The sequence below is a fragment of the Artemia franciscana genome, chromosome 17, assembly GCF_032884065.1.
Source record: "Artemia franciscana chromosome 17, ASM3288406v1, whole genome shotgun sequence".
Taxonomy (NCBI): Eukaryota; Metazoa; Arthropoda; class Branchiopoda; order Anostraca; family Artemiidae; genus Artemia; species Artemia franciscana.
In genome coordinates, this window is record NC_088879.1 from 29,182,413 (window position 1) to 29,207,488 (window position 25,076).

General features: G+C 35.6%; 1 protein-coding gene across 2 annotated transcripts in view; it reads right to left on the bottom strand.

Moving 5' to 3' along the window:
- LOC136038119 (alpha-mannosidase 2-like) overlaps positions 1-25,076 on the bottom strand; it is a 165,071-nt gene that overhangs the window by 70,076 nt on the left and 69,919 nt on the right. For both annotated transcript variants that reach the window (XM_065721140.1, XM_065721141.1), the window contains 5 exons: positions 24,215-24,429; positions 19,373-19,558; positions 15,524-15,596; positions 6,217-6,411; positions 1,085-1,257 (listed from right to left, as the gene is read on the bottom strand). In XM_065721140.1, coding sequence (XP_065577212.1) covers positions 1,085-1,257; positions 6,217-6,411; positions 15,524-15,596; positions 19,373-19,558; positions 24,215-24,429 — 842 coding nt within the window. The remainder of the gene's footprint in view (positions 1-1,084; positions 1,258-6,216; positions 6,412-15,523; positions 15,597-19,372; positions 19,559-24,214; positions 24,430-25,076) is intronic.

The window sequence follows — 25,076 nt, forward strand, 5'->3', positions numbered from 1 at the left end:
CAAAAAATTGGAGGGCATCAAGGCCCCCTCCCACGCTAATTATTTTCCCAAAGTCAATGGATCAAAATTCTGAGATAGCCATTTTATTCAGCGTAGTCAAAAAACCTTACAACTATGTCTTTGGGGACGACTTACTCCCCCACAGTCCCCGTGGGAGGGGCTACAAGTTACAAACTTTGACTAGTGCTTACATATGTAATGGTTATTGGGAAGTGTATAGGCGTTATATATATATATATATATATATATATATATATATATATATATATATATATATATATATTTATATATATATATATATATATATATATATATATATATATATATATATATATATATATATATATATATACAAGCAACCCCTCAAAAATTTTTGGGATGCGTTATTATTACGCTTCTACGAGTCGCTCCGAAATGTAGATGAAGATTTGCTAGATGTTTTCCAGAAAAAATTACCTACGTATTATTCTAGGTACGCGGCTGACTGACCGTATTTCAAACAGAAGGCTGTACGAAAAGTGTGGTCCAATCCCGCTTTCTAGAACTATAATGAAAGCAAGGTTGAGATGGCTAGGGCAGGTTGTGCGGGTGAAGGATGACAGATTGCCGAAGATTCTCTTTTTCGACAAACCATCTAGAACTAAACGGAAAGCAGGTTGTCCTCGTGTGGGGTGGGAGGACGTCATAAAGAAAGATTTAGATGAAATGGGGACTTCCTGTGAGGGTGTAAAGAGAGAGGCTTGGAATAAATTGGGATGGAGGAGGGGCGCGCGTAGCTGTGTTGGCCTCAGGCGGATTGGTGCTGCGGTGATTTGTTGGTAGTAATAGTAGTTTTACGAGTCGGACAAGTATTTTTTGGGGGGGGGGGGGGTCAAACGAAAGTAACAAGCTCGAACCCACTTTCTAGGGCTATAGTGAAAGAAAAGTTAAAGATGACTAGGCCGTGCATTACGGCTGTAGTCACACTCCGGGTATGAAACCGGGTATTCAACACTAGTTACTGCAGTCCTAGGTAGAAAATTCCGAAAGCGGAGACATATAGAAAAAAATCTTCTTAAGCGTATCAATAACCAAAATGACTTACTTGGCATCTTGTTCTTCGTTATCGTCAAGTGACGAAAGAAAATAGGTTGTTAGCCCTAGTCCTCGAACTTCGATGAGGAAAGACAATTCAAAGGCAGAATTAGAAATTTCTGCACCGTCGGAAAATTGAGGATTTATTTGAAAAGGCACAGGTTTTCTATTCGGGTCAAGTACCTAAAAGAAAAAGAGAACGCAAAGGTAAGACTTACTCAAATCATTTAATCAGTTGATCTAAAATAGAGGGTGCTAAGCCTCGCATCTCAATGGACATATGATCCTGTATCTCCGCCATAAACCCCTTTCAAAATCGTCATCCTACATTAGAACTACTCCTATATTGTAGAAATGCTCGTAGACTGAAATAATCTATCGAATGAAATTAAATGCTAGTACAGATAAATTATCTCACATACCGGCAAGACTTGATTTTCATACCCTCATAGGGCGTTGATATGTATAGGCTAGAGCCTCCAATCTTACATATTACTACTATTCTTACTACAGACAACACATCACCACATCAAGCTGCGTGAGACCAACACAGTCACCTAGGCTTTTATTACTTTTCAGTCCTGATATTTATTCCTCACTCTCTTCCGATAAATTTCTACTTAAATGACTTTGTTCCACCCTTATTTGAGGAGTTCCTGCACATTTAATGACTCCAAAAAAACTGCTCAAGTTATGATTTTTGGAGACCTATCAACCTTGGCCCATGACCTAACCTAAGCATTTTAAGTTGTCTTTCTTTATAACCCTGGAAATTGAGATCGAAAAACATCTTTTGTACATGCTTACATAAAGATACTATGTTAAAGTAATGATATACTGTTTTCAAGGCATCTATATATATAAAATAAGTTGTTTGTTTGTGTGTGTGTGTTGACTGACGTCATGTTTGTGTTCGACTGACGTCATGTTTGTCAACTGACGTCATTATGAGGATTGAGCATTATTCCGCCATGAAGTTGTTTTTCGACTGACGTCATGTATGTCGACTGACGAAATTACAGACCGGGACACAGGGGATATAAATGACGAACGGGACACTCAAAGAGAAATTACAGACTGGGACACCGGGACACACATAACGACCGGGACACAGGGAATATAAATAACGACCGGGACACAGGGACACAACTAAAACGGGGACGCCGGGGGGATATATAAATGATGACCGGGACACAGGAAATGTTCAAGGGCAATCATTAGAATAATGAGGTATAGATCTGAATACGGATTTTTTCCCATGGACAATTATATGTTGCATATTCAAGAGTCGGTAAACTTGACAATCTATTTATATGCATAGACAATGGGACAGCGAAGAATGTTGTATATTCGCAAGATATAAGTATGAAAACCGGGACACTCAAAGAGAAATTATAGACTGGGACACCGGGACACAAATGACGACCGGGACACTCTATAGCTTTTACAATTCATTTGAGAGACTTAAATAAACACGTATGTTGACATTCAGAAGATCTATATGACTAGGTTTCTTTATTTTTAAATACTGACTGAAAATAAAATCTTCATCAAGACAGCTGGCAAAGAAAATAGATATAAAAACAGACTAAAGCTTTTTAGTAGGTTTCTTTATTTTTAAATACTGACTGAAAAGATTTCTATAAAACACTCATCAAGACAGCATACAAAGAAGATGTTCTTCAATAAGAACTGTATATCCAGAAAGTATTCATCATAAGAAACTTCGTGGAAAAATCAGCAAGTCAACTACCATTATTTTCATGATAGTACGAGCCCCGTAAAGCTGAACTGACTCGTATTTGATTTGCTTTTACCTACAAATAAATTCCATACAATAAATAAAGCACCATGTTCTTTCAATGATTTTTTATGCATACGATGTCACCTGAAACATAGAAGTTCAAGGATTGATCTGACAATGATAAATGCTTTCCAGTGTTTTTCTTCCTTGTCTGGAGCTTTCTCTTAGTTAGAATTGGAAACACTGGTTGGCAATCTCTTTTTCTTTATATTGCCGCAATAGCCAAAGATGGGGCTTATCAGCTTTACTAGGAAAAATAAGAAAGATTTGAGGTTGGCATTCACAAACGACTCGTTAAATGACCTGAGTATGAATTAGAAGAGAAAAGCGGACTTTTAACTCAGCTTTCTAATCCTGGACTAATAGAAGGATAGCCAGAAAACCTTTATTTTTATGTCTTTCGTCTCCGAGTCAATTCAAAAAGGTAAGAAGATACAGAAAACGGCACTTGGACCCGAAAATTTTTAGTTACCATCGGTAAGCTTTATTTAAAAACAACAACAATGCCTCAGTTTAAGGTTTAATGATCGTAAACTAATGAGGACATAACTGATTTGTGTACCCTCATACAGAAAAAAACAAATCGTGAATGACATGATGAAAGCCGTGCTTATGAAAAGAAATTTACTTTTGTGGGAGTGGTTTTTTTTTAATTTACGAAAAAAATTGAATTCACTTCAATACGACAATTAAACACAAAAACCGGGGTTTTTCACCTCCTGATCCTAAAAAATAGACTTTCCACAAAAAATAATCGTAATAGTATTCAGTAATTACTAACATATAAGTAGCATTCATAATGCAGTAATAAGCTAAACAATCACAATCAACTTGAAATAGATTTTCTACTAAGTATTTTAACTTTATTTCTTTTTATTAAATATCATTTGAAATATTATAATTTAAACTGATATTTAATACAACTAAAATTAAAATTCAACTTTTTTTAACATAACTTTATATCTAACTTTGTTTTTAATTTAATAAACGTTATTTTACCGTTTTTGATCCGGAATGCTGACTCAGTGTTCTCCTTCAATATACATTACTTTATTATTATGAGCCAATCACCGAAAAGAATTTTAAAACTACCATGCCTAACTTTTTATGAAAATATATTTTTTTTCAAGATAGTTGATAGTCATTAAAGATTTCCTTCTTTGCAAAGTCAGAGAAACAATGGAATATAACATGTCTATGGTATTAGGGATACTAATGATAAAATAATCTTAGGGTATTTATACTAAATATTTATTTGTCAGACCACAAAGCAGAAAGCAAAATTCTTGTCACCAGAAAAAAAAAAAATACCCCTATGCTTGTGGAAAAAGAAATACTGGCTGACAGGATAGACGCTTTTCAGCATTAATCTCAGTCGTCACAAAGCAAATTAAACATATTTAATGCGATTCAAAGCTGGTCATTTTTGCGAATGTATTGAATTTGCAAAAATGGTCATATATGTAATGGTCATATAGCATATGGTCATATATGTAATGGTCAATGGCCATTCATATGTATCGCAACAAAATGTGACTTAAAAGCTTCTTACATGACAACTCAATCTTAAAGGATCTAAATTTCTACGTTTTGCGCTTTAAATGACCTGACTAAGGAATAATTCTTGGTACTATGGCTGAGACTTGCGATAGGCGTCTTGCCTTTTTGTCAGAACAAAGAATATCGTCAAGAGTCACTTGATCACAAGATAGACACATTTCAGCTGTTATTGTCATCTTCAGTCGTTTCAATACGAATTAAACAATACTACTATAATCCGAAATTCGTCGTTTCTTCAATTAGATTCTTTTGTATTGCAGAACTTGCGAATCCGTTAATTACACAACTCTGAGCACGACAAGTAAATCTTAAAACATCGAAATTTCATTCTTTGCGCTTGGATCAACAAGATTATGTGTTCTATTCTTGGTACTAGAGCTGGGCCTTGTGATAGGTTTGACAGAGAGCAAATGCATTGGCCATTTCTCTAGTCCATTCTTCGCAATAACGTCTCACATCCCCACCAACACTGGAATATTGAGTTTTGGATGGTAAAAAAACAGCAATACTACAATTTTGCTGATGAAGAAGTTGACGCTCTTAGATGAGGCTACAGGAAAGAAGTTTTGGATGCTATCCTTTTGTCAACAAGCAATGTATTAGTAGTCCGTATCATCTAAAAAAAAGTTCATCTTTGATGGTGCAACCTTCCGTGCCAATATTTGGGGTAAGACCCATGGTCCACTTCATGAGCCTAGTTTGGCTATAAGTAGCCGCTTTTGATTTTCGTCGAAAACGGTTAGTCACCAATATTTTCAGGAATCCCCGCTACAGAATTATTCGCCACGATGAGGCGAAGCATCAATTTATTATAGCCACTTAACCTCCGATGAAGTTTTCCAGTCCAACCGGCTTAGGGTTAATTTTCCCTAGTTGCCAAACTTTTCATCGCTTATCCTTCAGGTAAGCGATGCTTCCTATGGCTAAAAAAATGGAAGAAAGTGCCCCTCCTAAATGCTTCAGATTTATACTCCCCCCCCCCCAATTATCTGCAATACGAATGGTTGGAAAAGATGTCTAAGATTATATTTCAAGATTACTCTTGCTTGCAACTGCTCTTCTTGACAGTGCAAACCTGCTAAACTGTGATACATACGCTTGTCACTGGCAAAATTTACGAGGTTTCGGTGAAAAATTACTTCGAGTCTCGTCAGCAAAAATATTATCTAGATTGCTGAGGAAAATATGCTATTAGAAATATGGATCTATTTTAAATTTTATGGATGCATGCTTTCCAATTCTCGAAGAAAAGTAGTATCCCATGTTTTTAGTACCTGGGTAGGGTGCAGCCATAAAAGCCATAAGGACCACCCATAAGGTGCAGTCATCTTCAGCCATCTTCTTAAACGCTTTTTTGTACTAAGTTTAAGCTCCATGCTTATGTTGTCTAACGACCGATCTGACATATTAAAGAGATTCCATTTCAAGGCGGACTCCTACGAAAAAAAAAACAACAAAAAAACAACAAAAGCGAATCAAATAACAGATTTTCGAAATTATGGGAATGACTGTAACTTCTTGAGGTTTTGAAAGGAGACTAGACCTAAAGGAAATTTCTCTACAAATATGTATGTCTGTACAAATATATCATCTGTTTTCATGGAAATATTAAGGAATTCTTAGTGATCAGAGGGCGAGATGGCGGAAATTTGTGTGCTTTGAGGGTGGATTGTCATACAGAAGGGCATTAAATCAAGATTTGGAGCATATTATCGAATAGATTTCCTTACCTGTATTTAAAGATAAAAAAGCAGAAAAAAGATTAATATGAAACTTGCCTTAACATTCGAAGATGAAACTAAAATATGGACAACCTCTTCTCGACTTCTAGGTAATGAATTGAAAAATATCACTCGAACTAATTCGCTAGGCCCGTCTAAGCTTACAATTTTTCTCTGTGGGCCGTTGTTAAAATACTTGTTTACATCATCAACCACAAAGTGAACTTTTTGGATGTTGGGACTATACTGAACCTAGAATGACAAATAAATGTGGTAAATAAATAGAGAACAAACAAGAAAAAAACAACATACACTTAGATGTGCAAATTAACTAGAAACATCACTGCATGCTAATAGCTTGCTAGTTCTAGTTTCTAAAAACAGTCAATAAAGGTAGCATATTTCAAGTTGCCAAGTAGATTTAAATCAAAACCTGACAAACGCATGTTTATCAAGTCATCAGTGAAGAGAGGAAATCAGAGAAAACAAACAAGCGTTTGCCTATGGCAAATAGCCATAAGCCTTCAATGTGTTATTTTTTTTCCAGAGTCAGGCTTTTTTTCAGGTGGTTGCAGAAACTTAAGAAGGGGCTCATTCGATTACAAATTGAAAGTTCAAGTTTCCTTTTTAAGAGTAAAAAGTGATATAAGGGCAACCGGCCCCATGCTGTGCCCTTTTCAGATACCTTTTTCAAAGATATCCGTTTAAAATTTTGACATAGTCATTTTGCTCAAAAAAGTCTAAAGGTTAGATAGCTATGCCCCCAAGGATGATACGACACCCACAGCCGCTAAGGCAAGAGCTGTAAGTTATGCAAGTGGCCCGTTGTGTAAATGCAGGTTTTGTTACTGAGAAAGGGGGGATATTTGATCTTAGATCTCCAAAAAGGTTTAGGATATTCTGAGGAAACTGTCAGGGGCTGTTGAGGGGAATGTTAAACAATATCAGAACCTGCTATGTGCATGTTGATTGTCAAAAGTCATACCGGCAATATCATGGGAACGGCTTAAGGTATTAAGTTGAAACTTTTAGGGCCTGCAGAGAGGGATATTGAAAAGTAATTAGAGGACAACAACCCCCTTGCTCTTTTTAGATGCTCCCAGCACAGATAAAAATTTTGAGGAATCCATTTTGTTGAAAGTAGTGAAAAGGACTAATAGCTATGCCTCGATGGATGAGATGACCACCACAGACACCGGGGCGTGGATTGTAAATTATGCAACTTCCCCATTTCCCACATACGGTACTTATCTTAAATCTCTGAGTAAGTAATAATTGTATGTCTGTATAAATGCTTTTTCTAAAAAAAGGGCACAACATTGTTTTAAAAAAATGGCATACCAACATTTTTGGGCGCAAAAAAAACAAAAAAACCATACTAACATCCTGGCACCATAAACCTGTTTTTATTGATTCGTAGTGTCCGATTTTTGTTTTAAATAACAAAAAGAGCTTCATTTTATAAATGACCTTGCAATGCAGTTATTTAAACAAAGAAACAGTTATAAAAAAAAAGAATGTTGACGAAGACACGTATTATATTCAAGGAAGTCTACAAAATGGGAGTCAAGTGGATTTTAGCTCTATAGAAGACCTAGATCTGTGCAAACTTTCAATCAACATGAATAATATTCCCCTACCCATCTACCCCAAAGTATACTGCAAAAACATTATTTTCTAATTCATTGCGCAAAAACTTGAATCTGCTTACACAACTATCGCGGCTAAAGCTGCATGTCCACAGAGAAGGGAAAGTTGCAGAGTCAATTTTAAAAATTCACTCCATGCGAGCCTTCAGCAGCTAAAACAACATGGCTGCTATGGTATGTCGCCTCATATATTTTAGATAAGTCGTTGCATACAAAACAATAGCTACTAAAAATACTTGCAACTGTATGCCTAAAGAGAAGTGATATGTTGCAGTATATATTTTAAGAAGTCATGGCACACAAAACTACCACTACTAAAGCTGCATGCCTGCAAGCAACTGCAGGGGAGCATTGTACAAATTCACTCCATACAAATCTGTAGCAACTAAAGCTGCATGCCTAAGAAGAGGGAGAAAGAGGAACTTGCTAAACCCTTCGTCCCACAAGCAAGATCGTAAGTCAATTTCAGAATGTTCCAAGAACGATAGCTTTTCCGTTTGTTTTGTAACATTTTTAATACATACAAATAGAGCATAATTTAATACTAAACAAAGAAGTAAAATAAAAAATTTATGTCTAACCCAGGATTGAAATTTCCGCGACCTTACAGATAACATTAGTATACTTTGAGAATTTTCTCTATGTATCTCATCACGGAGAAAATTAGAAGTCCGTGCTCTCTCTTGAAAATATGCAATATATTCTGTAATTCAAGCGACTTGTCTTAGTAAACAATAATTAAATATTAAGAGTGTGAGAGAATATGCATTTATGTATTAGGTTACAAAAAAAGAAAAATTTCCATAGAAGCAAGAAAAACAAAAGCTGATCCCAGTGAACACGACATATCTCTTTCTAAGAAAAACCCCAGGATTAAACAAACAAAGAGTATGTTTTGATTGCCCATTTTAACTTTGCTCAAGGCAAGAATAACCTATTGCTATTAGCACTAAACAAAATAGGATTTAGAAAAAAAAAATCAGATTAGAAATTCTATCATGGAGATTGAAAAAGAATAGAGGCCAGACTCGCTAGGTGCTGCCAATTGTTCCATTCTTCCGTAACATAAACTATAATACAAATTTATAGCATGTCTCTAAGTTAACAGCAAAACCACCCATTTTATAATATCTGATACCTATTCTAAATAAAACTATTACACTTGAACAAATAATATCCATCTGAGTCAATGATGTAGAGCAGTGAGCTCTTAGCCCAGGATTCGCGGACCCCAAAACAGGAGGTCAAAATGTTTCAGAAGCTACACGAATAAAATTTTCTTTCAGTGTACCAATTAAACATAATTGGTGCGTTATCATTTCACTCTAAGTATTAAGGAATACTTCCTATTATGAAATCCGTGGACTGTTCCCTAATGGCAAAGAAGCCGAGGGGACAGAGGATAAATGGACAAAAAAAAAGTCATCTCCTTTAAAATGATGTCATTTCACTTGTTGATAGATAAGTCTGTCATTCATCTGCCCACATATCGTTCCAAGGGCAGATTTTGTTGATTTGCAGATAGACCGTTGATTCTGAATTAAAATCAAATAGTCGCGGACATCAAGCCATGGCTAATTGTAGAAAAGGCCAAGATAGACGCGTCCGAGTGAGAGTTTTTCTTCATTATATAAAAAAATTATAGTTTTTCCTTAACTGTTAAAAAAAATCGAAATAACTATGGCACTTGCAATAACTATGACAATACGACAAAGAAGCTATGATACATACACATACAAAATTCAATTGACTAAAAATTTAGAGCGAGAAACTCTTAGCCAGGGATACACCGCACCTTAAATAAAAATTTCAAATAGTCCGCGAGGTCCACTAATAAGATTTTTCTTCCAGTACATCAATTAAAAATAGCTGTTGCGTTATAAGACCACATTTCCAAGAAGCCACTATGGCCTACTCCACAACAAAGGGCCCTGCATACATACAACAAGTGTGCCCCCACAAGTAAATCCCCTCACTATATTTGTTTTGAATTGATGCCACTGATCTATACTTGAGAAAATTCCGAAAAAAACCATTTACAACTTATCGTACATGTCAATCCAATAGCGAAATGAAACTAGTAAATAACCTAACATAGATCAATCGTCAAAATTAGAAGCAAAGGAAATTAACAATAATTAGTAGTTAAATCCATATTACAGTCTGAGTAATTATCTGTCAGCTCCTAGTTATTACTTTCAACATAAGCTTGAAACTCTCAAACAGAAATCCAAATACCGAGAAAAAAAGAAAACAGCATCTTATAAAAAGAATTATTCCAGGTTAGGAATGATAGTCTTAGGAAAAAAAAATCCATATTTAGAGCGTGTATTTCAGAAATTTCTGAATCCAAATAATATTCAAAGGGGTATTACTGCGGTTAAGGTAGAAACTAAGGTTCTTGTGAAACCGGGGCGGATTGCAGAATCAGTTGTCAAGCATAATTTTTTCTATTCGATTAACATGGAACAAATTGCAAAATTTATTTCAAGGACTACGGGGAGAAAATTGCATTAAATAGGGAGGTAAAATATCCTAGGCTGATATTATGTAGGTGATGTGAGTCTCTTAGATAAAAAAAAGACAACAAAATGAACCAATTTTTTAAGGCTTTGAGGGCTCTGGGTGCGAGAATAGGTTCGAAAATTAATGACAAGAAGACCAGGTTGCTTAGAATAAAGGGATTAAATGGCAAAAATTTCTTCTAAGGACTGTGGGGAGAATGTTGCATTAAATAAGGAAAGGGGGGGGGGTAAAAATCTCCTAGAATGATATTATGCAGATGATTTGAGACCCTTAGATACAAAAGAAAGACAACAAAATGAATGGACTTTGGAAGTTTTGAGTGCAAAGAGTGCGAGAATAGGTATGACAATTAATGGCAAGAAGACCAAGTTGCTTAGATTAAATGGATTAAATGACAAAAAATGTCTTCTAAGAACACTGGGGAGAAAAGTGCATTAAATCAAACAAAACTTGAATCTCTTATATAAAAAAGACAACAAAATGAACGAACTTTTCAAGATTTTGAGGGCTCACGGTAAAATAATAGGCTTGAATATTAATGGCATGAACACCAAGTTGCTCAGATTAGCAATAAATGAGGAACAACAGGCATTGTTACATACCGAGAAAATTGATCAAGTAAATTGCCTCACTTACCTGGGTAATATTATTAGTGAAAATAGTGGATGTAGTGAAAACATTAGGTGGACACACAATTCTGACAACAGAATTGTTAAGATGCAGGGTATTTTTGCAGTTGGAAGAAGATTGGAAGAATGGGACGGTACATCTTCAAACGAAAATTGGATTGTTAAATCCACGGCAGTGACAGCAGTCAAGTCTGGCTCAAAAACATGGGAACCTCGAAAATTTGAGGAAGATATATTATATAGTTTTTAGAGGAAGTTTCATAGGATTGTGTTAGGTACCCGTGTCCACTTTCTAGGCTAATATGACAAATACGTTAGGATGGCAAGGACACTTTCTACGGAAAAGGATGATAAATTGCGAAAAAACGTTCTTTTCGACCATCCTTCGGGAGCAAAATAAAAATCGGGTTGTCTCTATCCCTTTCCTTTGAATTATTTTCCTTTAAAGTTAAAAGTGAAAATTTAGGTTGCTGGTGGCTTGCCTATAATGAAATGATGTATCATTTTTCTTTCAAAATTTCACTCAAACAAGCCTAATTTTTGCTTACTTATGAACCGCAAAGACAAATATCCATGTAATGTTTTTTTAGAATTGCAATTTAGAATTGCGTACATAAAAATTTTCCTGATGGGAGAAGCAGCATTTTATCTTTTATTTTTTAGCAAAACAAATCCTTTTTTGAATACTTTAACGTGAGAAATTACAAAAAAGGGAATAAACAATCCGAATTTTCAAGTGCAACTTCAAAGACCACATATTTGCCAGAGAATAACAGAAAAATAATAAATATCAAATTACTATCCGAGGTTAGGCCTTTCTACCACTTAATAACCAAACCAAATTGTTTGGCTCTTGTTCCGTTTATTGCCACCAATATCTATTATAAATAAATATAGTTATTACAAGAAATGACTGTTATAGTAGTGAGTCGGTCTGCAGCAACATATGACAAAAGTCGCTCAATATTACATCTCAATCAGTAAAATGATGGCTAACAATGTCAAAATATAGTTACTCAATATTCCATAAGAGTGGCTCAACTTGAGGAAGATTAATCGTTTGCACCTGTTCCCTTTAATAATGAATCCAGTTAGTGCTTAGTGCTTTAAAAGAAAGTGCCTATATTGTCACGGTTTCTTTCTTATTCAATTTGTTTGATTTATTTTCCTTAAAAGTCATAAGTGACCTTGAGTGAAGTTGAGTTATTGTTATGAAAGTACTTATGACCTAACAGTTACGAAAGTGATTATATTCATTTCTTCCAAAATGTCAATGAATTAAACCAATTTTGCCAGGGGCATCCTTACAAATTCTAATCGACTTTTCTATAGTACGGAATTTCTCGTAGAACAAGAACTACATATATTCCTGCATTAAATTTTTGAGGCGAGGGGGGGGGGGTATAAAGCAGGATTCTTTTATTGTCTTACTTTTCAAAAGAAAAAGTTTTCCAGAATATTTTTAAACAAACATGTCAACTAAAAAAGACAGGTATAACAATATTCCAAGATGCAATTTGCAACTTTAAGATCAACACATCTAGATGTCAAGGAATGACATTAGCCAATGACCTATGACAATTAAATAATGATTCTCTTATACAGTTTTCCGTTTGAGAACTTTTTTTTCTGGCCAAATTTCCAAGTCAACATGCCCTTACTACTGACATTTCTTTTCATGTATTGTGAAAGGAGATTCTAAAATAAAATGTTATTTATTTATGAAACAGATCGTGGTAACAGACTGCAAGTAAAGAGTGATTCGTTCTAACATCAATAAAACCCTGAAAAAGGAATTCTGAGAGTAACAAATAAACATATAAAGATTTTTAATTCCAAACATCTAAGGTTCAATTGCCCACCGACAGTTATGAGGCTGAGAAAATTTGTGTAATTTAAAAAAAGAAGGAAAACACTTAAAAAGGAGATAGACCGTCATTAAATTACACCATCCAATTCAGCAAATCAAAAAGCTCGTCGCAGAGGCTCCAAACCCTTATCTACGACAATGCAAAATTTAGTTTTCAAGAATGGCGGCCACGGACGCATATTTATTTGTTTTCTTGGGGGCTGAGGGTGAGGCAGCCCCCTTTATATACCGGAGGAATTCTGTCCGCTCTAAGTTTTAATTTGAATTTGTACATTCAATGGAAAAAAAACTGGTACCTTTTTTTTACTTAATCTAGAGACAAAGTTCGCTGTTTACTTATCGTTTGTTACTCTAAATAGGTTACAAAAAGACATATATTTTCTTCGGAAAAAAAATTGGTCAACAAAACAAAACTAATCACCTTTTAGAAATTAAAAAAAAAAGAAAAAAAAAGAGAAATTTCACGCTTTACAAGAAGACATAATAAGCATTTTAGAAGAAATATTATCGTTACCACGAAGGAACATGAATTACAACTCTTCAGATAATATGTGTCCACTGACGTAGCTCTCTGACGGTAGGCTGAGTATATATGACAGATGTTGTTCCTCCTGACTCAGGGAGGTTGCAGGCCACAACAGCAGTCAAGACCCCGTCTTCGCTCCTATTCGTCATTGAGAAATCAATCTACACGCCCACGGCCTTACAGTGGTGAGAGGATAGAAGATGTGGGCCTTACCGGTTAAAATACGTAGAGGGTGCCACAGAAATGGTGTTCTCACGGTCAACTTTTCTCCTAAGAAACACTAAAAAATCATGATGACGCCGAATATTATCAATTCAATAGTATCCCGAAGACAAGTCCTGAATATCGGATGCTGGAACCTGTTTTCGATGAGTGTCCATTGACGCTAGGTTATGTAGCTGAATAACTCAACAAATACAATCAAGGTATCATGTGTGCCCCTGAAACAAGTCCTCACAGTATACTACGGTCCTAAGGATAGTTCAAGCTATGTAGGCATTAGATTTGTCTCGTCACCAAAGCAGCTGCTTGTCACCCGTATCTAAGCATACTGCCTGTTCGAGGTTTGGAGGCAAGCTTACAAACATTACTGTGATAATGGTCCAAGCTTCAACATCGGAACCAGTGGGTTTCAGCACCAGTGGAAAATAAAAACTAGTTTCTATGCTTATCACTAATCTTTACACAAGTAATGCCCCCCAATGGTGTTCTAATCAGAGGTAACGACCGTAAAACAAGCATCTGTCGGAAGTTAGGGAAATCTGAAGTCTCGTTTTGAACGTATGCGGATGGCGACATATGCCCAAACGGAGTAGCGCTACTTGAGTTTGCTATGCAGGATAAACTTTCAATAACAAACGCTAAACCAGTTCAAACACTTCTACTTTACCACGGAAGGAATTTTACCTCGCAGTTTGGGGGAGCATGGCTGCCCCAAGTCGGTTCAATGAGGAGGGTTGGGCTATGGGCTTGCAACGCCTTACCAGGAACTCGAGGACCAACCCTTGGGAAAAATAATGCAACCAAAGCACCGAAATTCAACCTCGGATTGGAAATTCATGACAACTATTGCACACCTAAGGAGAAGATTTATGACTGAGAAATAACGCATTAAATACGTTTCACTTAATGTCTCAAGCTTCAAAGACTTAGTAAGATTTGGAAACACTACAAGACTACCACACCGACCTTTAGGATCTGTCAGAGGTTATATAGCTAAGTTGGTCACGGAGATGTGACTATTATCTATAGTGGATCCCAGCAAAAACGTGAATCCGGAGATGTTCTAATGATGTCAAAAACGCTTCTCAAGCTCTTCTGCAGTAGATACCGAAATCCCCTAAAAGCCAATTTCATAAGCGCTCATATGAAAGTGTCAGCAGTAGCATGCTATGCATGTACCAATTAAGCTACTAAAAAACCAAAGGATGAATTTTACAGACCACTTAACTCAGTAGCCAATGATATACTGCAACATGACAGAGCATGCTTTCAAGGAGACTTTATCGCAAAAATGGGAGAATAATCATTACTTCCTATGTTCTTGGCGAGCATGGTCTGGTCAGCAAAATCAAGACGGAGACATACTGATCAACTTCGCACTCCTCGACGACCTTGTAATAGGTGGCACCATATTTCCCCATCAGAATGTGCACAAACATCCTTGTACATTTCCCAAAGTTCGCATTCGAAATTAGATTGACCACTTTCTGTGGAGCAAAAAGTGGAGGACAAGCCTACTTGATATAAAAGAGTATAAAATAGCTCACTTATACTCAAACTACAATCTGATGGCAGCAAAAGTTTATCTTAAACATGAAAAAAAAAACACAAACATCAAAGGGACTCCCTGAACCCCAGGCTTCGAACCGCAGAAATTGCGAACGAGAGTACCAAGCATTTAAGTTGGAGATATGAAATAGATTCAAGGCTCGGCCTTTACCAGATAATACTGACAGTGAAAAAACAAGTAAATATTTAAACCTACTTTCCCCCGAGGCCGCAACAACCACTACTGGATAGCACAAGATCCAAGAAGACCAGTGGCTGTTTCGATGAACATTCAATAACATAGAGGTAAATAAAAAAGAAAAGTAAAACCATCCCTTATCCAAAAGCAAGTGTTTACTAGATCTAAATCAACCAATTAAATAAAACACTGTACCTGATCATTAGAAAGAAGAAAGTCGCTAGTTTGACTGATTACTGATTTAACGTTCAATATTGACTGAAACAGCCTGAAAGAAAAAAATCGTGAATCGTAGCATATTGAACCAAAAAATTCCCATTGTGATAAGGCTTCATGTTGGGCTCTTTCCAGGGGTTAGGGATATGGAAAGGTAAGACTATACAATATTTCCTTGCCTCAGTCGGCAAGAACAAAAAGAAACCAAACCGCTCGTCTTCATTCTTGCAATAAAGTCTCTTAATGGCGCGATCTTTGAGTCAATCACAATTGATAAAAACAAATTCAGATTATTTTTCTTGTGAGGGTATCATAATTGATAAAAGCGGAATTCAGATGCTAATTAATAGCAAAAACAAAATATTTATTTGAGACATAAAAAAAGGTAGGAGTTAAACATATTAAAGATGAACTGTACGTGTTTCTTATTATTAACAGAATTTTATTTCATTTTAATGACTAACGTATAAAGCCTGGACAATCAACTCAAAAAAAGAAAAGAAAAAAAAGGTCCATATGCCCTGGAATAGTGGAGGACACCCAAAAGGGTAAATGTGATTTCTTGCGAATCTTAATTTATAATAGCTTAGTTGACAAAAAAATGTGTAATTCTTTATACATTGGACGCATGAGAAAGGTTCAGCTCAAGTTGAACAGTTTTTTTAAATGCATTTAAAAAATTTCAATTTAAAATTTAATTTAAGATTTTCATTTTCATTTTACGAACATTTTACAACTTCAATTTAAAATCTTTCCAATTTAATGTTCTTCAAATTAAATTTTCTCAGGGACTGAAGTTCCCGAAATCACAACTTAGAAATTGAAACTTATTTTAATAAAAATAAACATATTCCTTTTCAAATTCAACTCTAGTGTTAAATACTACCTAATTTTATAAAGTTAAATTTCCATTGAATAATAGAAAATAATAGACAAATTTAACTAAAATGCAAAACATATATATATCTCATTGAACAGAAATACAGTAATTGTTTTTACAAAATTCGATAAAGAATGTTTTGATAAGATGTTGATAATTTGATAAGATGTTGGTACTAATCTTTTCTTTTCAGGGCCATTTTGAATTCACTGGATAAAATCAAATCCAACAAAATTAAAAAAAATTTCAAATTCAACTCAAGTCACAAGGTTTTGGTCTCAATATTTAAAATTACCAAATTTTAACATAAAAGTTAAAATTACGAGCAAAAATTTTTTAATTCGAAGCTTTTTTAATTCTTTTAAAATCGTATTAACCTCAAGCCGTAAAAAATAGACAAATTATATTCCATTTTTTATTGCATTTTAAAAACCAGCTAAACGCATTTATTACTCAATAAAAGCTTTTTTTTCCATTTTCAATAAAATACTAAGATATCTGGCGTCACATTTCTCAATATTTCTAATTAGTATCTGGCGGCAGATTGACGTCAGTAATTATGAGTATTTGTCTAATCTGCTGCCGAATACTAATTTGTTGACTGAGCCAATTATTTTTCATTTTGGCATTTTCAATAATTGGTTGCAGCGTCAAATGCATCATCTATTAGATCATAGGTTACAAGATATTACATTTATTTCATTAAAAAATTCGTAAAAAGTCTTAATTTCAAGTAATTTTTGAATGGTGCGGGAGGTCCTAAATCCCCCCCCCTCCTTCTGAGCATGAAACTACAATTTAAAAGTGTAGCAGACTTTCACACCTAGAATAAACTTTCGTTCACTAAATATAGATTTTGCTTTCCGGGATACTGGTCTTCCAATATAAAAAAACACACATTTAACGACACGAGCGATCCACGCCATCTATGCAAACAAGCATTTCGTTATGGCCTTAAAATTAAAGATGGCTGGGCTTGGTTCTCGCCAGATACGAAACTTGGCACCAAAGCACAGCTGGGGCATATCAAACTTTTTTGTGAAGTTTGTCACATATATTGCGAACTATTGCTCACGCTCAAAACAAAATCGCACGCAACAACTTAGTAAAATCGTTTTTTATACAAAATCTTTATTCCTTGTAAAAATAAAGAATAAAACATGAAAAATAGGATTTAACACTATTTGCATAAATATTTTTTTGTTCAGATCATTAAAAACCAGCACGAAGCCAATAAATGTTCACCTAAGATTTAGATGGTGCAATGTTTTGTAAGTCCTCTATTTGTGTTCAGTGTTTCTGTTCTTCTAACTGGTTTTCCTTACTTGTTGCTCGTTACTTAGTCATTATTTTTCAGAAAAAGCGCTGATTTATTTCACGAACCACTTATTGCCAAATTTCAAACAGCTTTCCCATTCATATCAACCAGTAACTTAAAAGGACTATGGCAATAGAATTTAACAAAGATGGTAGCAATTTGCCACTTTAGCACAAACGTCGTATATCGAAGGCAACCTTCCAACTCTTGTGATAGTCAAGCTTCATTCACAACTTTAGGAGGCAACGTTAGGGTTCCCACCAAAATATCGCTAGTATCAATAGGAACACACAGATGTTAATAAAGACACTAATACATGTGCAGAGAAGTGTTTAGACATGGCCGCATTTTTCACAAGATGGGCAAGAGATATTTATTTGGTTATTACAAGTAAAAAAAAACTATGAATCTTCGAAAGATTGAAAACAAATTTACAAAAATATTCAGTAGGATCGAAGGAACCTAATGCTATAAATTCTTAAATTAAACTAAATCGATTTATTTTAAATCACTGAAAACTCGTCTCGTATTTTTCAATCAAACTTGGATGATATTTTCAACACTGAAAAGGCTATTCCCAAATCTAAATTGAGAAAAAGCGTAAAATCGAGGATGATCGTAACACATAAATGGACAGTACTAAACCGCTTACCATCCGTAATAAGAATAGCCAGAAGTAATGAAAAAGCTGAACACTCTGATTCTTGCCTTTTAGGATATAATTAAAGCGGACAAAACACTTTTAAGCTTGACTTACTTGACTTGACTTAACGCTCCTGCCGAAATGCTTCCGGTGTCGAGAGTGATGCTACATGGCGTCTCCATTTAGACCAGTCTCTTGCAAGGATGTGGACATCCTCCTGAATATAGGCCATGGTTAAGAAGGCACCTACCGTGTCCTTCCATCTGGTTGGGGGACGACCTCTTGGGCGTTTCCCGCCATGCAGCATGGGGTCAAAGTCAAAAATTATTCTTGCGGGAGTGTCGAGGGGCATGCGAAGGAGATGTCCGTACTAACGTAGTATTCGCTGTGCGAATTGGACTGAGAAGGCCGTTTGAGCAGTTAGGAGATTCTCGTTGCTAATAAAATCGTGCCAGCGTAGTCCTTCAATGCGGCGAAGATGTTTTGTTTGGGCTATATTTACAGTGCTAAGCACAGACTGAGTGGCAGGCCAGGTTTCGGCTCCGAAAACACTTATAAGCGGTACAGATTAATAAAAAGTCGTAAAACCAGTAAGTCTACAGAGGGAGATGGCCATTATAATTAACAGCCCTCACTTCTGCACATCACTGATTGTCAGACCACAGCGTGCCTCATTTTTAACAGATCAAATACAAAATAAGAATGGTTCTTCTAATTGCAAATTACGGTTCTGCTTCCAGCCACCTAATCAGCCAGCAAAGGGTGTATGCATAATTAATTTGATTGGACTTTAGCCCTCCCAACAAAATGAACTAAGCAAAAAAAAAAAGCTTGATGATCATTGAATGGCAAGAAAAGACCTAAGTGGTTGACACGCTCCCCTTTTGAATCAGAACCCTGAGCATGGCCCCAGAACCAGTACATTTTTTGCCAAGAAATTGTATCAAAACAAGGGTAAAACAGAATAAAATATTAGAAATATCATACTTATTCCCATAATCATTGACAACATGATCTCTGGCAGTACCAGTGATGCCATCATGATGTTGAAATAACGAAAGATTTCGGCGCGCACTTGTTAATCTTTCCGTTAATTCAGTGGTCCAACTAGGCTTGCTAAAGCCTATTGATTCCATATGCGACCACATCATCGAAAAAAGGATATCTGCGGATCTGAAAATACCAAATCTATAAGGACTTATTCTATTAAAAAGAAGGAGCGATAACTATACACAATTTAATATAGAGACACTAAAGGATTTTGTTTTGCAATAAAACAGTGAATTTATATTTTGCTGTCATTCAAATTTATTGGTTAGTTATTAAATAAATGTCAACATTTACATTCGAAAAACTGGTGTATAATACTTTTAAATGATAGAGTCAATTTGTAATTAAATTTGCAATTAATCCTGAAAAAAAAAACATGGGATATAATATTTTGGTTGCGCCACTGATAATAAGATGAAAAAATAGAGCAGAATACTAAAAAAAATAATTTACAGCAACTCCACTTCATATAAATTTCATATAAATTTTCAGGCCTCAGTGTTTGAGGGAGGCCTTAAAAACCTTCAAAACCAAAAGATCTACCCTATACGCAAGGCCGTCCCTTTACCGAAAGCCCTTACTACACCACACCAGCGACCTTCCCTATGCCTATGGGAATGTCTTGGCCATAAGGAATGTGCACAAGTATAGTAGCTGGGATTAGTAGTGCATGATATTGCATTGCTGGACTACTGTAAAAGCCATCTTGTCATTTTTGGTGCTTCTGAACTAGTTGATGATTTAAATTATTTAAATTATTCTCTACAACAATATCTCTTTAGCAAAATAATGTTTAGTGTAAAAAGAGCATGTAATCAGTTTCCTATTACTAGGTAATTTTGTTACTTATGACTTGCTTAGATACTTCTGTTATACGGTCTTTTTTGCTTTAGCTCTTCACAGATCACAGAACAAATCCACAATTATCCTTCTTTATATTGAGGCACGTGTAAATTATTTCGGAGAAGGTGCTATCTTTCTGTAAGGCAGGAATAAAGACAATAGCTCGCAGTAATAAGCAAAAACTTAGTGTCAGATCCTCTGGTTGATAGGTAAGATTTCTGCAAGGGGTTACCTATACAGAGCGTGACAGAAAAAGTGCTACTCCGAGATGTATACTATGTGACGAAGAGTTGCAAGCCCCTAGGGTATTTATTGCCTTCTTTTTCTTAGCAAAAATAAAAATGTCAGCAAAAAGTAAGACTAATTTTTACTCTGGAAAATGTGAAATACGAAATTCCCATCACTTGCCTTATTTTTAGACTTCCAGTTAAATTAGATTAGCTCTTGTAGTTTCGCTTAAATGAAAGATGATAGAAGAGAAGGTTTTCCCAATATTGGTTTCGATTAATTCTATCTTCAAGCATCAAAATGCCCAGCACGACTTTAATCAACTGCAAATTATTTATTGACATTGAGAAAACGCTTTACATAAGTTCCAATTTCAGAGTACCCTAAAATTTTAAAATTTAACTGGATAGGAATTTTGCTGTCATGATAGGGATTTGCCATCCCCTCAAAAACCCACTCTTTTTGCTAAAGTTTATTTGGTTTCCCCCAAAACTTCAAGGACAAACATCATAACAGGAGAGTAACACGATAAAAAGTTTTATTGTTATATCGGAATGTTTTGAAAAGTATTTACTTTAAATAATAAGATTACAGTCAAATTTTTCGAAGTACAATAGTTGAATAAAACACTTTCAATTAACGATTTGCTATATTTTCTGGAATATATTCCAGTGGTGTGACAGCACCCCTTGTATGCGTTGCATAATCTCTGTTTGGAAAAAAATAATGTCACCCTTTTTCCCAATTTCATTAGAAAACGACCGTTTTTAATTTAATTTCTGTTCTTTTTTGTTATCATATCCAAGTATCTCTTAAATGTGGCATGACTACCATCCCCTCTGTTGCCAAAATCTGCTTTAAAGTTCGTTTACATTAGACTACACATAAACACGAATAAATCCAATTAGATAACACGGTAATAAACGTGTATCGATGCTCCACTCATGCTAATAATCATATAAAAATTGTCCTCCAAGCATTTCTGTAACATCAAAACAAATTTTAGGGTTAAAATTTCCGCGAGGGATTTTGACAGATTGGGTCAAATGAAATATTTGCATAAATATTTGAGCAATGAAACAGGAGCTGTGACCTCGCAGGACTTACATTGCAGGATTAGTCCAAATTTATCTCTCAAAATGAAGGGAGGTTGGAAGTTAGCCCCCCTCCTCCAAATTTATCGGAAAATTTTGAAAATTTTGGCCTAGAAATGTACCTTTTAAAGCTTCAGGATCCCTCTCACTCACAAAAAGATCAACTGGCCCCTCCCCATAATGGTTGGTCATCAGCTACACACTACCATGCGTATGATGATGCCTGGATTCTAAACGGCGGCCATAATGGAGCCTTAAATTAATAGTTCAGTTGAGCGAAGCTTTTGGATAATTGTCTATAAAACAATAACGGTTTATTTGGTATGAACTGTGTAATCGTTTTGGAACTAATAAGCTACCGTGCGGTATTATGGCCTCTGATACATGGAGACACATTAAATAGATTTTCATAGTTTTTAGCCGACAGGGCATCTAAGAAATTCGCTCGATAGCATTAAAAATGCAAAAAAAATATAAAGAAGAGAAATGAGAATAATTCCAGCCACTGAAAAGGAGAAGAATATTGTGTTAATATTTCAGTTGAGACCTCAGCTCAACCGTCCTAAGTACGGAAATGGCAGTGACATGTAGTTTTTTTTTAGACTTGGGCAATGATAAATTTTCATTTTGTCATGCTTAGCCAGTGTGGTTTCAGATTTTATTTCCTTGATAATATTTTGGTCTTATTCGTACCCAATTATTGGTTTGTGCCATACAATATCAGAAACAGCCAACTTACCATAGCAGAAACTCCTATCACAGGCAGCGCAATAGCGCTGCCTAAGTAAAGAGCGATGCAGGCACAATGCATTATTTATTCCTTTTCTGATTATTTTTTTTGGCTTTAGACCAGGGCACTTCATATCGGACAAGTTGTCGCAGAAACTTCGAAAAGGACTAATTCGATTGGAAATGGAAAGACACAGTGCCCCTTTTAAGAGTCCAAAGTTATTGAAGGGAAAATAACACCCCTTCCACGCCCGCCATTTCCCCAAACACATCCAATCAAAATTGTGAGACAGCCATTTTGATTAACGTAGTTCAAAGGTCCGGAAATTATGTCGTTGAGGATGACAGCCCTCCCCCCCACATCCCTCACGGCAAGCGTTGTAAGATATGCCCTGGGGGCATATAAGGAACATATAGAAAGGGTGATGGTACGAATTTCAAAGGGGGCTCACTGAATTGATAATCAGAAGTTCCAGTGCCCTTTTGAATATTCAGAGTGATCAGAGGGTGGATACTTCCCCCATACACCTCATATTTCCCCGAAATGCATCTCATAGAAATTTGAGATGACCATTTGTTGTCGTGGAAACTTCGGAAAAAGCTTTTTCGACTGGAAATTGAAAGGGCTAGTGCCCTTTTTAATAGTCGAAAGTGATTGGAGGCCAACTAACCCCCTTTCCACGCCCACCACTTCCTCAAACACATCCAATCAAAATTTTGAGATAGCCATTTTGTTCAACGTAGTTGAAAGGTCCGGAAATTATCTCTTTGAGGATGACATCTCCCCACAGCCCCCATGGCAAGTGTTGTAAGTTATATCCTGGGGGCATAAAAGGTCTATAAAGAAAGAGTGATCGCGTAAACTTCGGAAGGGGCTCATTGGATTGGTCACTAGAAGTTCTAGTGCCCTTTTTAAGATTCAGAGTGATCGAAGGGTGGATCCCCTGCCCTCACACCTCTTATTTCACCGAAACGCATCTGATAGAATTTTGAGATGGCCATTTGCTGTCTTAAAAACTTCAAAAAGAGCTCATTCAATTGGAAATTGAAAGAGCTAGTGCCCTTTTTAATAGTCGAAAGTGATTGGAGGGCATTAACCCCCGACGCTCACCATTTCCCCAAACACATCCAATTAAAATTTTGAGATAGCCATTTTTTCCAACATAACTGAAAGGTCCAGAAATTATGTCTTTGAAGATGACTATACTAAGGGGATGACATACTTTACTGAGAAAACAGGCTATGGATTGTCAGTTTAGTATACATATACTGATATATATTCCTTAAAGTCTTAATATTTTTTTATTTATTAAAGTTAAAGAAGTTAAAATATTTTAAGCGTATTTTATTTATTTGAATCATACAATAAATATTCTATTCAATTTCAATAAACGGTCTTTCAATGACTGTCATACATAAATAAATGGAGCAAACAAAAAATAAATTTTATTCACTATATGAATACCCAAACTCTACTCTTAGGGGTATGTGCATACATAATACACATACCCAAGCTCTAGTAGGTCATTTATAAGGTTTTTTAGAAAAACACGGCAACATCAGAAGGATGGTTAAGTTATGCTTTTCTAACAACCTTTAGAGCCTAATAACGGTTGGCTCTGTGCTCATATAGTAAGAAAAATAGTTTTTCGGCTCCACTTATTAATGTGCACAGTGTAAGTAACGAAACCAATTCCAATTTTTCTCCCTTTTTCCTGTTTGTGTTTCCACTCGATTAGGTTCAAATATCTACTGAAGATCTCTTATTTGATAAGGACAAAACGACGATTTCATTTCTGATTTTTCTCACCTTTGTTTAGTCCTTATACCCATTTCTCTGCAACAATCTTTCTTAACGAATTCAAAAATATTTAGATATACAAACCTCAAATAATGCTCCAAATAACGGTCAAGATTCTTATAAAAAGGTCTAGAGGTATAATAGCCACTCCAGTAATGGTCACGTTCGTCAGCGTATGTAAAGAAGTCCCCCGCAAATGATGGAAAGAATTGACTAGCATCTGATATTCCTATTGGTGACAATCGAGCCGATTCTTGGTGAACCTCTTCAAAATAATCAGCCAGGGTGCCAAATTGGGCCTAAACAGTAAAATAGAAAGTCGGTGAGAATTTACTAAAGCACTTTCTTGAAAGGCACAGCAGCTTGTCTTTATCTGAACGGTTGTTACCGTTACATTAACCGGTTGTTAATGTCGACATTCACCGGTGAATGTCCGAAATTCCTTTGTCTCTGCTTGGAGTCAATTACCTTTGCGAATCAGCTTTTTCAGTCTTATGCAAGCTTTAATGGTAAAACTTAAAGTTTGGTTAGGTTGAATTAGGTTAAACCTAATACAACCTGAACAAACCTGTCACCACCAAACCTTGCATAAAAATAAAAAAGTTGACTGGCAATGCCAACTAATTCCAATGAGAAAAAAAAGGCATTTCGACATTCGCCGGTGAATTTCGACAATGACCAATTTCAAATATTCACGGCAAATAAGTCATTTGAGGATAAGAGGTAATTTAGGAAGCATAGATAGCGTTCGATAGACGTCCAAAGCTTCCCTTTGAGACTGATCCCTTTCATCTTAAATTCTGAATATTTTTTACCTCCAAAATTGACCTCCCCCCGATCTCTTTTGGAAGTTCGGATTTTTAAGAATTGTCTTTTAAAGTCTATATCTGAGGTTTGAAAAAAGAATTCTTCTACTTTTTAAAATAATAGTCGTTTTTTATAACTA